The sequence below is a fragment of the Linepithema humile genome, chromosome 3 (assembly GCF_040581485.1).
Source record: "Linepithema humile isolate Giens D197 chromosome 3, Lhum_UNIL_v1.0, whole genome shotgun sequence".
In the NCBI taxonomy this organism is placed as follows: Eukaryota; Metazoa; Arthropoda; class Insecta; order Hymenoptera; family Formicidae; genus Linepithema; species Linepithema humile.
In genome coordinates, this window is record NC_090130.1 from 28,190,658 (window position 1) to 28,205,557 (window position 14,900).

General features: G+C 34.3%; 1 protein-coding gene across 1 annotated transcript; it reads left to right on the forward strand.

The window, feature by feature from the left end:
• The first annotated feature begins 3,165 nt into the window (after positions 1 to 3,165).
• LOC105676678 (F-box/WD repeat-containing protein 4-like) lies at positions 3,166 to 9,713 on the forward strand. The gene is made up of 7 exons (XM_067352133.1): positions 3,166 to 3,772; positions 5,653 to 5,937; positions 6,006 to 6,183; positions 6,248 to 6,423; positions 8,336 to 8,446; positions 9,038 to 9,194; positions 9,271 to 9,713. The coding sequence occupies exons 1-7, from the start codon at positions 3,588 to 3,590 to the stop codon at positions 9,478 to 9,480; spliced, it is 1,302 nt and encodes a 433-aa protein (XP_067208234.1). The 5' UTR covers positions 3,166 to 3,587; the 3' UTR covers positions 9,481 to 9,713.
• Positions 9,714 to 14,900: the final 5,187 nt, after the last annotated feature.

The window sequence follows — 14,900 nt, forward strand, 5'->3', positions numbered from 1 at the left end:
CATCTGATAATTCAACGGAAAATGTGATAAATGCCGATATTTTAATTTTTAATGCTGAGACATGGTACATGTTTTCTTACATTTATACTCTATTCTATAATTTTTCATTCTTCACCATCATCACTCTCAGACGATGAATCTATTAATTCTTGCATTATAAGTGCTACTGCTGTTAATATTGCTTTTTTACGATCTTGTTCCATTTTTATTAGCAGAAGCGCGCTACCACGCTATGCTATTGCTGTTCACGGAGCTCGCAAACGCTAACGCTACCAACACACTGCCTCGGAAGGAATAGCGTTGATAGCGCGCAGTTATGACGTATCACACTACTATTAATGACGTCATAATTGCGTTTGGTAGCACTACCAGCTAGCTCCGTGAACAGTCGATAGCGCTAAATAGCGCTAATAGCGTCTCCCCGAACGCACCCGTGATGTCAAGTTAGTGGTGTCTCTATAGCTGTCTTCCTCATGCGACCGTCTAATGAAGGAAGTGCGAGCAAGACAGTTAGGGCAGCTCGGTGTCCCTATCGATGTCTCGTTCGCTCTAACACCTAGGTGTCATGCTTTTCTTTCTTTCCTTTAAGAAACGTAGCTGAGCCGCGCGCACCGATCGCCGGCATTCATTCTATTAAATATTATATCATATAAAGAGGCTTAATTTAATGAAAAATAGAAATTTGTATTGAAATGTTCAATTATACGAATATAAGAATTGTTTGCTTTAAGTACCATTATATTTTATGTACTATATTATTTTATGAAAATTGTGAAGTTCAAAATTTATTTTTGTAAATTATACTTACTGTGTAATTAAAGCAGATGTACATATACATATGAGTAAAATTTCAAGAAAAACTTCACTATAGAACGCCAACTATGGCTGTACTAAGAATTATAATGTTCCAACAAGCGGCTTTACACAACTGTTTTGTGCCTGACACTGTGTCTATTTGTGCCTCATTGATGGAAAACTACCTATATTTAAAAATCATAATGTATACACAAGTGAATTTTCTCCTTTACCTACTAGCACAAACTTTTGGATTTGACTGTATGACAAAGACAGGCTACCCCGGAATCTTCTCTCTCTGTCAGCACGCTTCAGACAGTCCAGTGCCTCTTCCAGTATATATATAGTTCAGTGTTTACCGCTGAGCTAAAAAGTTTATGGTGATTAGGTTATGGCTTCTAAGCTGCTCGAACCTTCTGTTTACGTGTATTTTGATTATGAGACTGTGGATAAAAAAAAGATACAAAATGCCTTGCTGCATTGCGGTCAATTGTACCAATAGACCAGAAAAAGGCGTTCGAGTATTTATATTTCCTGCGGATAAAGTTAGTCGACAGCAATAGATACGTAATCTCCGCAGAGAATCAAAACAAATACATAACTTATGGATAAACAACACTACAATTTACTCGCAAATAATAAATTTTAATTTTTTTTTCAAATGACATACATTTAACACCTTATCTAGGAATAACTTAAATAACAAACACTCCTCACAGATCCTGCAGCAATATTATAATAGTATTCAGATGATTTTAGAATGTGAACGATAAACGGAGCTACAAAGTTCGAGCAGCTTAGGAGACATAACCTAATCATCATAAACTTCTCAGTTCAGCGACAAAAAGGTGAAAGGGCAAAAAGTGGGGGAATAAGATAAAATAGCGCAGACGAAAATACTCACATTTATAGTGCCTTATACATACTACCTCTATGTTTATAACTGTAGTGTCCATATTCTAGTGCAGCGCTCGGAATTAGTTGCACATTTCGGGCCGATTCCCAAGACGATGCCTCCTGTTCCCCTACTACCGCTCGGCTGCTGGCGACCGAGCCGCCGATAGCTCTGGCTCAGGAGCGTTTTATATAAGAAATAAGCTGGGTTGTTGAGGCATTTCTCAGGAAATCGTAACATTTTCTTCGCTACATAAATAATGTTTATTTTCATATTATCATATTAATATTTAAATATATATATATATATATATATATATATATATATATTATGTATTAATAAAAATAAACATTATTTATGTAGCGAAAAAAATGTTACGATTTCCAAAGAGATGCCTAAACTAATGATGCACCGGATAGTGATTTTACCGGATAGCCGAATATAGGATAAACGTATACTCTCGCGACCGGATACCGGATAATCCCGACTGGACACTATTTTTTCGGATAAACCGGATATTATCCGGCAGAAACATTCCAATATTTAAAAAATGGAATTAATTATCAATTAAATAAAGAAAACAAAATATTATTATTTACTTTAAAATAATATTTTATTGTCAATTCTCTTGATTGTTAAATAGTTATTAAAAATAAAAATTAATTATTTAAATTTTTTATTATAAAAATTAGCATTTCTGCATTGTCTGGATGTAATTTATTTCGATGGTCTGTGTAAACGTTCCCTGCGGAACTAAATAGTCTTTCTGAATTTACTGAAGAAGGTGGAGCACTTAAATATTTCAAAACAAGATTTTTTTAATTTGGAAATTCAGAATGATGTTTTTTCCACCACGATATGGGATTGTCTGTCCTTTTTGTTAGCGGTAATACTAAATATTTCTCAAGTTCAGTTTGATATATTTGCCTTTTTTTTTTAGATCTGTCACTAAGTTTTCTTTGAAATTCAACTTGTCTATCAGCTATTTCTTCGGTAATACTCGCATTAGTCGCATTTGGACTTTCGGTATCCGGCCAGATAAAAGAAAATATCCGGCTATCCAGTATTATTCGGCAGAGACCGAATAATACAGGATAACCGGATACATATCCGATATCCGGTGCATCTCTAGCCTAATCAACCCAGCCTATTTCTAATATAAAACGTTCCTGAGCCAGAGCTATCGGCGGCTCGGTCGCCAGCGGCCGGGTGGTAGAGGGGGAACAGGTGGCATCGTCTCGGGAATCGGCCCGAAATGTGCAACTAATTCCGAGCGCTGTTCTAGTGAAAGAAAGCTACTAGAATCGAACGCGAGAGAGCGCTACCTACTGGTAGCTCCGAAAACGCTTGGCGCTGCCAGCGCAATCGATGATCGCGCAGGATTAATCGACCGGATACAGCATGTCTATAGCGGAAATCCGCCCTCTGAAAGATTATGCTGGAAGATTCGAGAACCGGCGTGCGAGCAAAATCGCTTCCGCGGAAGAGCAGGCGAGACACTCTTGTAGTAGTCGCCGAAGAAGCCAGTCGCGTTCTAAAAGCCATTGGCAAGTCGTTTTAGTATTGTCGGAGCAGGTTTAGTCGCGTTGGTATCGGAACGAAGAATTGTAATTTGGAGCCAGCAATCTTATAGTGTTCATTTTGAATAAAGTCATTTATACATTAATATAGTGCAGTCGATTAATTCGGAGTCGGACAAATTCGGAGTCGCTCTCGAGTTCGAAACCGGAAGTGTTCGTCAAGGATAGTCGACATGGTGAAGGAACTCATCGCTCCTGGAGTTCCTAAACCTTATAATAAAAGGACACTTCAACCGGGAAAAAATCAAATAGTTCCCTAGAAGTCTCCATCCTTATTCTACACTAGCGTCGTAACGTTTAATTAGAAAGACAAAAATATGTCTCCATTGTACAATTTGCCGAACGAGCTACTGATAATAATTTTCAGATTCTGTGATGTATATACTTTATCACAGATTAGTATGGTATGCAGACAATTTTGTCGTGTATCATATATGATATTAAATGAAAAAGCTAACCATTTGCTTGTCACGAATCAGATGTCGAAAAAATTTTGTGAACGGTAAGTTAAATAAAGCTAAATCTTTATTTATATTTCAGTTTATTTTAGAATTTTCTGTTCAACACGTTCGAACCAATTTTTTTGATAATTTTTCGTTTACGCCGCGTGAGTTGTATGGCCTGTGATCGTGGGCTCCATGTGTCTAGTTTATTGAACTATATAACATACTGGAAAGCGTACAAGTTGAGATTTTGCTCAATAACCTCGAGTCGAAGGAGAAAGTTGCCAAGTGGTTATGTTTATTCTGTATCGCATGTTTATCTAAATGGAAAAATAATTATAATCTCCATAGCAGATGATGCCTTCTTAGCTAAAAACATACACCTGCATACGCAGTACGCAGTAAAGTTGCGAATGCTTAACAGAGACGCTTGAAATGTTTGTTACTTATATTAGAATCACCTTGTACGCTGAGAAAATGTAGGCGGAACGAATAGTAGCACGTTAGTGAGACAGAGAAGACGATACCTTATAGCAATGGCCTTTGTCGCACAGGCTGGCGTCAACTCGAGACAAAGGAGCGCTTGTTCCAGTAAGTATATAGTTCAATGAGTACAACTGCCGAAATAATTATTTCAGCAAATAAATAATGGATTATTTATCTTTAGAGAAGAAAGTTGAAATAATTTTGAAATAATTTTGAAAGTTGAAATAATTTTATGTTACCTTAAAGAAAAAGTGTATACAGACGTACCAAATACTCGAGAAAACATGGTGGAACGTATTAGATATGCTTGCGCACAAATAACGCTAGATATACTTTCTACACTGTGTACAAGCATTCCAAGCTCGAGTTAATAAATGCATCGAAATGGAAGGTCATCATTTCGAGCATTTATTGTAATTGAATAGTGATAGGCGAGGGGACTCACCGAAATAAAGCACCCCGATGGTGAGAGAAAATGGCAAAAACTAATTTTCACTGATTACAGCGCCATCTATCACGATTCGAAAAAATGTCTCGGACAAAACTTACGTATTTTTTTCCAAGGAATCCGAATCTGCAATAAAAAATGGGGGTTCCCATTTAAAATTTCAAAGTTTCCACCCGCTCCACCCTCAAGGGGCGGTGGGGGCGGGTTAATTTTTACACAGGCAGACGTCTCCCTTGATAATATTAAAAGTTTATTTGGGACATTTTTTCGTACAATGCTTATTTTTCGAAATATTTAGTTGTCTCAAGTTAAATGAGACACCCTGTATAGTTCAATGAGTGGAACTGTCGAAATCGGGTAATACATTATTCAGAATCAAGTATCCATATCAAATAATACTGGTCAGCCAATAATATTTTTCTATAAGAGACATATTATGCAATTTTAAATATATCCTAATTCTGAATTAGGTAACTTTTTTGACTAATTCTAAATGGATTTGTAGCAATATGCTAGCAATTATTCGCTATTTTAATATATATTTAAATTTTTTATTAACAGAGATGATGCAATGGCATTATTAATCACTTCCAAATTAATCCAAATTTATCTAGTTAAAAATATTAATAGAAAAGTGTTCTTGAATAACAAAAATATTTTTTTCAAATATAATACAATATTTGTTGATAAAACATTATATATTACTCTCAAATCGGAACTTATTGTCGTGTCTTTAGTTATGCAAAACTTGATTTAATTTTTTAACCATGTCTTTTTAAAATACATTTTAATATTTACATATTTTCAGAAGATAATGTATTCTCGATCCCAGCATACACAAAGTAATTTCCCACCCAACAACGTAACTGTTACGTACAAACATGTTACATTGCAGTTATATTGAGTGAGAAATTATACCATTAATGTTATGTTACTGTTACTTTGTGTTTGCTTGGATTTTACATAAAATCCCATTGAAAAACATACGTTTTATTTTTTTTACAGATGTAAACCACTATTATCTTCGTATATCTCTAAATTTATTACGCATTGCAACTGGAATAATGGAATATATGTCGAACGTAAAGTATGTGAAATACCTTTAACGTTTATTGTTCGTAACAGTGGCCTACAAATGACTAAAAATGCGGTTGTGTTTCACGGTAGTAAGAGTCTTATGGCTTATAACCGCACAAAGAACGGTACTTTAGAAAAGAAGGTTGTCGAAAATTGCAACTCTATTATTGCAGACATTACTTATTGCAATGACGTAATTATAAGTAGTCATCGGTGAGTATTTATTTATACACTTTGTTATGTTTATTTCTTTTTTTTATTTTTAACAAAAATTTTTGCAGAGATGGTAGTCTCAGATTCTGGAGAATTCGATCACGGGAAAAAAATACAAATTATCTTACACAATTAAAAATATCTAGCATTGTAAATAATGATTACATTTATCGATTAGATGCAACATCGCAACATATTATATTAAGTTGTCAATTTTTCGATGCAACCGAAAAAGTTTCAGTAAAGGTAAGATTTTAAAAAATTGCAATAATGCTATGTTGTAGTATGTAAAAAATCCGTTTTTATTTAGATACAGAAAAATACATATGAAACAGATGGTTGTGTGGAAAGAAACGAATTATTTTATAGGAACCACTCTCTTGTGACTTCAATTTTATTTGACCCTATAGGAACAAAATTTGCTGCTAATATCATTGATCGACAATCGCGTCATAGCTCGGTTCTAATTTATGATATTGATAAAAGGTAAAATACATATAAGGTATAAATTAATTAATTGTTTTCTACAGATGTTCGATTAAACATTGACTATATTTGTACCACTGAACTATATAACATACTGGAAATGGTCTTGAAGGAATGGGGCTGGTTCCACTGGCCAAAAGAGAGAGATATATTGTCGGGGGGTGTTTGTATTCTTCGCAAATTTTTGATTGGCTAGCGACGATTATCTGTATTGTAAAGCCCGAACTAAAAACATTCTCCGAAAAATTCTATTTCTTTAAAGACAATTTTTAACCATAAATAAGAGATCTGTAAAAATTTATATGAATAATATTATAATATTATTGTCTTCATCAAACTTTTTACGAATAAAATCACGGACAACTATTAACTGTTATAGAGGCAAACGTTTTTTATAACGGTAATAAACGTAAACGGAGACAGACATCCTCCGGTCACTATTGGAGTTATCCACTTTCAGCCGTTTCGAAGTTAAACATTAGCAGAATGTGTTTGCTAGACCAATTATCACATCCTGATAAAGAATGTTTTTACGTTGACGTCTTCATAATCACCGTGATCTTGCCTCCATTGTCTGGATCATCTGTCGATCTTGCCTTTATTAGCCGAAATATCTGCCGATTGTGTCTTTATTGGCTGGATCGATCATTGATCTTACCTTCGTTGGTTGGACATCCATAAAAACCTCGATAACTTCAAATCGTCACCCAAAGTGGATAAAATTATATTGTTTTGAAAAGTTGGCTAGGAGGACTATAAGCATATGCAATCAAAAATAAGGAATTCCATTTTAAAAATTCAATGTGACCTTGCTCTGATCTTGGCGACGCCATTCAAGGTCAAACTGATAAGATCAGTAAATAAATTTTTTTAAATTTTACAACTTTCATCTGAAACAGTTTTTAATAAAACTAATATTTTTCGAGATATTTTGGGGTTTCGACCTTTTTTATACACTCTTATAGTTTAGTGAGCGGGGTAGTCCACTGTGGAAAAGAGAGAGCTACATTAGACGAGGATGTCTGTTTTATGTTTACTTTTGTTTTTAATATCCTATCATAACGTAATGGACAGACGTCTTTGTTTACTATTGCTATTTTTTGGTCACAAACACATTGGTTCTTATGGGAAGGGTTCATTCTAATATATGCGCGCATATGCGTTTTACAGAACGCAGCCTGTATATATGGTTCAGTGATGCAACTTGTTGCAACAATACGCATGCGATCTGGTAAATTACTAGAAACATTTTGTGCTGTTTGATGCATTTTTAGAGTTGTGTGAAATTAGTCTACCAAAATTAACTTTTCTAATTTTCAACAATTGTAGCTAATTGTTGGTCGTTTGTTGATTACTGTCGATTTAATTTTGATGTTTGTTGGTTGCTAATTTGTTATTAACAAATAAATTTCAATGTAAAGTTAGCCTACCTAATAGAAATTTTTAATTTTTTTTCAATTTTTATGCGCCGAATTGATAGAAAATCGATTGTTGGTCCCAACTGTGCCTTTTAGAATAATTGTTGGTAGATTATTTATTAATTATAACAAAATAATAATTTTTAATTGCGCACATACTGCACATGCGCGACTCTCAACCGTGAAGTTAGTCACTCTGGAAATAATAGCTGCGTTATTACAAATTATTATTTTGTTATAATTAATAAATAATCCACCAACAAACATTCTAAAAGACACAATTGAAACCAACAATTGATTTTTTATCGATTTGACGTGTAAGAATTGAAAAAAATTAAAAATTTCTATTAGCTAAGCTAACTTCACACTGATATTTATTTTGTTAATAACAATTAAATTCACAACCAACAATTAGCTACAATTGTTGAAAATTAGAAAAGTTAATTTTGGTAGTCTAACTTCACAGAGCTACAAACTAATGAAAGGCATTTTAGTTATCAGATAATGGAGAAACAATATGATGATTTTTTTGACCGATTACTATGGGAGGATCCTCAGACTATTCTCACTTTGAATGAGGGTTATATTAAAAAGATAGATATGAGGTAATCAGTGAACTCTATACATACTGGAATGAGCACCAAGTAGGAATTTGCCTAATGATTCCAAACCGAGAGAGAAAAAATTTATGAAGTGATGTTTATTTTGTCTCGCACATTATCTAAATGGAAAAATAATAATAATCTCCATAGCAGAGGATGCCTTCACTGTTTCTCTATCAGTTTTTGTCTCACAAACAAGCTCGGCTGGCTTTAACGGCGGTGCTTATACCAGTATGTACCCAGCAAACACAGAATATTGCAGTAACATTGCAATGTTACAATATTGCAATAATATTGCTGCAATGTTGCAACATTGCCACAATGTTGCTGCTATGTTCTATGTATGCTGGGTATGGAATTCACTGGAATTAATAAATTTATTATTAACACTAAGGGCAGTATTCATAGTTCGTTTTTATATTTAAGGTCGTCCTATGTCATCGTCGTCGTCGTCTTAAGACACTAATATGGCTTTCTGTTTGGTTCGTAGCATCTTAAGATAATTTTTAAGACGATCTTAAATATAAGAATGGACTATAAATACGACTCTTAAATGGCCATTCAATTTAGTTATATTCACTACTGTGATTTCAGAACATCCAAATGTGTACATATGTGCGATACTTCATCCATTCCAGAGTGGAGTGATATATTAACATGTTTCTCATCAGATTATCTATACACTATTATGACGGGGACACGAAACGGTAAAATTATTTTATGGGATCAGAGAAAAAGTGCTCCCATTCAAGTTTGTATTACTTTCAGATTTTATGTATCTTGTACTTTATTAGTGACATATTATTAACTGTCTTAAAAATTTTTAGATGTATCAAATGAGTCCGAAACCCCCCGATTCCTATTTATACAATATACGTTCTGATCAATTTCCTTTTAAGGAATATATACATTCTATACAATTTGATAGTACCCATTTGTATGCTGTTACATATGATACTTTAATTGAATTTGACTTTAAGAGAAAAGACTACCTTGACTACGAGAATATAAAAAATATTTTTCTGAATTATTTTTAAAGTTTTTTTAAAAAAAGGTTAATAAAAAATGTGTCTTTTATTATATTTTAAATATTTACATAAATTATCCCATACAGCACAAAACATTGCAGCAACATTGCGGCAATATTGCAATGTTCTTGCAATGTTGCTGGAATGTTGCAATATCGCCGCAATGTTGCTGCAATATTCTGTGCTGTATGGGATATATTTAGTCATAAAAAAAATTAATAATAAATATTGGTATATAAAATAATTGCTTCAAAAATCCTTATTTCCCAAAATATAGCATTAGTGTATGCAATGTTGTGCAGAAATTATTTGTCTGACACAAAAAAAACTTTTAATCTTTTGCACTGACAGTTGATTCACAGACGATCATGTCTCCAACTCTTCAAGACTCTAAGACTAAATTAGACTCTTCAGAGTTTAAATTAGATTTTAAAAAATTTTATAAAATTGTTATACAATTAATTTTAAATAAAAACAACAAACCTGTTTGTTAAAAAAAAAAATTATATAAACTACGTGTCACGCGTGTTATTTCTACATTTGGAACAATTAACAATCGTGCTATGCTCGCTATTTCTGTGTAAGAAATTATTGAAGAACATTCTCAGTAAACAAAAGCTAACAGTAACATAACGTTAATGTTATAATTTCCCACTCAACAATGTAACTGCAATATAACATGCTTTGTACGTAACAATTATATTGTTGAATGGGAAATTATAATATTAATGAATTTGCTACGTAAATTTTGTGTCCATGTAAACACTGAGATCTGAATATTACGTTACGCAATACGTATTACGCTGAAAATATCAGTTCATGAGACTGCACCCTAAAACTATCCTATTTACTGCTTTCAGCGAAAGTACTTTTCTGACGAAATATTCGACTGTTTCCATACTTTTAGGACACCCTGTATATATGAGAGGTTTGTTCTTAAGTTTGTTCTTTATAGCTGATCTGGCTACACTTGTTCAGAGTTTATCTTTTTCCTTTCACATTGAAAGATCAGACCATGGATGTATGAATACGTGGATGGAGTGATAAGGGTGAAATCAGATGATACGGAACAGAGTTGCGGAACGGAGAGTGTGTCATTGAGACAGCCAATCACAGCTATTGCATACGATTGTATTCCGCAAGTGATTGGCTGTCTCAATGACGCACTCTCCGTTCCGCAGCTCTTTTCCGTATCATCTGATTTCACCCTAAGTAGCCTAATAGGTGAAGGGACTGAAGTTTGAGCGGCAGGGGGGAAATCATGCAGCGGCATGTTGGTTGGCTAGAAAAATGGCGGTATTAGTAACCTAACCTTGATTTCGCGTTCACATGGCTTGTAAAAAACTGAGCAATTTGTAATTTGTAAAAAACTAAGCAATTTGAAGATTTAAACTTATGCTGGGTTCATAATGGGTCCGATTTCCGACGTACAATGTCCAATATCCAATAGGAGAGTTTGCTTTATATAAAATAATTTTTCTTATTGGATATCGGACATCGTACGTCGGAAATCGAACCCGGTGTGAATCCAGCATTAGAAGGAGAACTTAAAGGCATCTTATTTCTTTCTAAGCACGGACTAAAGAATAGAGGGACTGAGTCTAAAGTCCTAGTTTAGTCGAGAGGGGATGGTAATTCAAGCGTGCGGGGGGGACTGCTTTCCGCCATATTGATGTAGCGATTTTCACACAGAGATTCTGTGTCTGTGACATGGTTACACTCATGTAGTGGTGCCACTAGACATAACGAGTGACAAGCGTAAAGAGATTAGGTGGTTTTATTATTGTTGTACTATAAATTTTATAAAATACTTTAACTTTTATTACTCTGAGACTCTGCATACAGTAGACAAAATATTAGAAATAGCAATAATCATTTAATATTAAAAAGAGAAATTATTTTACATCTAACAAGAGAATAAAATATATTAATTAGTTCCAATTCTTATTTCTTAATTCATGCATTAATTTTTCCTATTCTTTTTATTTTTAAAATAAATAATTCCAATTTCTTATTTCTAATATTTAATAATTATTCCTATTTCTATTTCCTATTTTGTTTATTGTGCGCAGGATCTGACTTTCATTTCTCACACATACGCAAATAGTGAGTTCTATGTGTGGTGATTACTAAACGAATATGGCGGCCCCCCCCCACCGCAAACGTGCTCCGCCGGTACAGCTCATTGAGTAAAAAGAAACAGGAGGGAGCATATACTAGCCAGGACCATGGTGAAAAGAAACAAGGTGAGTTATTGCGCATAATGGCGGCAAAGAGTTGGGGGACTTGCTTGTCAACCAATCACAGGGGACCCATTTTATGCGCGCAAAATTCAAACGTTCACAGCTGATTAAAAAATCAAAACAGTATTGTAAATAAATAAATACTGCGACTATTACAATTTTTAATGCAACAGGTCGGCATACTGTCTACAAAGATAAAGTCAGATAATATTACATATTACACCAAACTTTAAACAAATCTTCATATTATATATTTATTTATTACTTACACGACGGTCACATCGGTCTTTTCCAAATTTAAGAAAACTCTCTGCACGAACACTATATATTTTTTTAAGAGGAACACTGTATACACTTTATATACGTTAATAAAGCATGTCATCAGCCATCAGCCATACTGAATTTTCATGAAATGGGCCCCCTATGATTGGCTGTCCGCTCCCCACTACCTTTAGACTACTGCGCAACCACGAGAATAACTCACCTTGTTTCTTTCCACCATGGCCAGGATTAGGTGAATCCGCGGACGGATGTACGTCATGGCAGCCATCTTGAGCGACCACTTTTTGAAAGTGAGAGGGAATGCTCGAGCATAGCGGCAAGCGGCATACCGTACACCGTACGCATTAATATGCAGTGTATAGTCTTTTATGCAACAGTGTATGGAAATAAACGATCAAAATGGTATACTGTAGAGCTTGTGGCATGACAGCAGCAGCTCGAAATCATGGAATAACGTTTCATCGGTTAGTATTATCAACAATAATGAGATTTTTATTTTGGAGATTATAATCATATGTATAGTATTGTGAAATTGTAGATTCACAATAATTACTAAATAATTTTCACTCACAAACAGGTTTCCGAAAAATCCGGATCAAAGAAATGCATGGATAAATTTTTGTAAGGACGAAGGATTTAATATAAATTTAGATTTTAGATTTTAACATTGCTCTTATGGAAATACTGCACGAGTGCAATCCCAATGAAAAACGCCATTAAAATTTGGTATTATTGTTGCATATTATAGTTATTTTCTTTTAATTGTACATTATTTTTTAATTAAACATAACAAGTCATTCAATATTGGCGCCCTTGAGCGGCCATCTTGCGCGACCACTTTATATAGTCATTTCCGTCCGCACTTTTACGACCAAACGCTCCCTCCTGTTTCTTTTTATTCAATGGAATAGAGGGACGGAGCACAAGCTGTACCATTGAGTAAAAAGAAACAGGAGGGAGCGTTTGGTCGTAAAAGTGCGGACGGAAGTGACTATATAAAGGGTGCGTTCCACTTAACGCCCGCAACGCTCCTAGGATCATTTTATCCTTGTTTTTCATCGAAAGTTAAACGAGGATAAAATAATTCTAGGAGCGTTGCGGGCGTTAAGTGGAACGCACCCAAAGTAGTCGCTCAAGATGGCCGCTCAAGGGCGCCAATATTGAATGACTTGTTATGTTTAATTAGGAAATAATGTACAATTAAAAGAAAATAACTGTAATATGCAACAATAATACCAAATTTTAATGGCGTTTTTCATTGGGATTGCACTCGTGCAGTATTTCCATAAGAGCAATGTTAAAATCTAAAATCTAAATTTATATTAAATCCTTCGTCCTTACAAAAATTTATCTATGCATTTCTTTGGGCTTGTTCGTTTTAGCTGCACTGGGGCAGCTCTGGGTCTGCTCTAAACAAGATAATACAGGACAAACTATTTATCTGTCCTGTGTTATCCTGTGTAGAGCAGACCCAGAGCAGCCCCAGTGTAGCTAAAACGAACAAGCCCTTTGATCCGGATTTTTCGGAAACCTGTTTGTGAGTGAAAATTATTTAGTAATTATTGTGAATCTACAATTTCACAATACTATACATATGATTATAATCTCCAAAATAAAAATCTCATTATTGTTGATAATACTAACCGATGAAACGTTATTCCATGATTTCGAGCTGCTGCTGTCATGCCACAAGCTCTACAGTATACCATTTTGATCGTTTATTTCCATACACTGTTGCATAAAAGACTATACACTGCATATTAATGCGTACGGCGTACGGTATGCCGCTTGCCGCTATGCTCGAGTATTTCCTCTCACTTTCAAAAAGTGGTCGCTCAAGATGGCTGCCATGACGTACATCCGTCCGCGGATTTGCCTAGTCCTGGGGGTCGATTGTGTATTTCAAAACCTAGTGAAAATAACAAAAGTGAACATTCACTTGATTGTGTAAATTTCACTATAGTGAAAATGCGAATTATTTCACGTGAGATTATTCGACAAGTATTTAGATGTCGAATTCAGTCAAATTGTGTCGAATTTGCATCGTATTGTGCAGTCTCACGGAGCCAGCGTATAAAAAATGGATTTGGTTATGTTGCTGATGATAGAAGAAAATGAGAGAGATAGGAATAAAAGGCAGCAAAGAAATTTAAATATAATAAGGAGAAGATTGAGGGATACACAGGATCCATTTGATATCTCGGATAATACATTTCTCAAATTGTACAGGTATATAGATACAAATAAATTATATTTTATTTTTGATTTAGAATTAGACAATATAAAAAAATATTATGAACAAAATAAATATTAAATATTTTAGAGAAATAAAAAAAATTGGTATATATAGATATCAAACGTAACGCACAATGGATATAAATTCATATGACATATTTATATTTTATATCTTATTTGTATCTACATTATCCTTCCAAAATCGGGGTGTTGTTGCATGAAACGGATCATTAAGTCTTTTTGTTTCTCAGTAACGTTCATTATTTTCAAATTATAATGAATTATAATGATAAAAATAATATTGGAACACAGCCGATTGTACTTGGTTATATATGATAATACAATATGATATACAAACATTCGACCATTGCTCGCACTCACATCTCACATCTGTGATTTTCACTCTCGTGAGCCTAGGGATATCGCATTTTCACTACGCTTATAGCCAATCGCGCGTATTTTTTCATGTGAGATGAAAATACGAGAGGCGAGGAAAGTCGACAAAGATACACAATCGACCCCCTGGCTAGTATATGCTCCCTCCTGTTTCTTTTTACTCAATGCTCTATTCCTTAGTCCGTGTTTCTAAGTAGATACGTCACTGACATTTTACTGCGAATGCGCAATAATTTGAACTCCGTTCAACTATGACATTTTTCGATACTGATA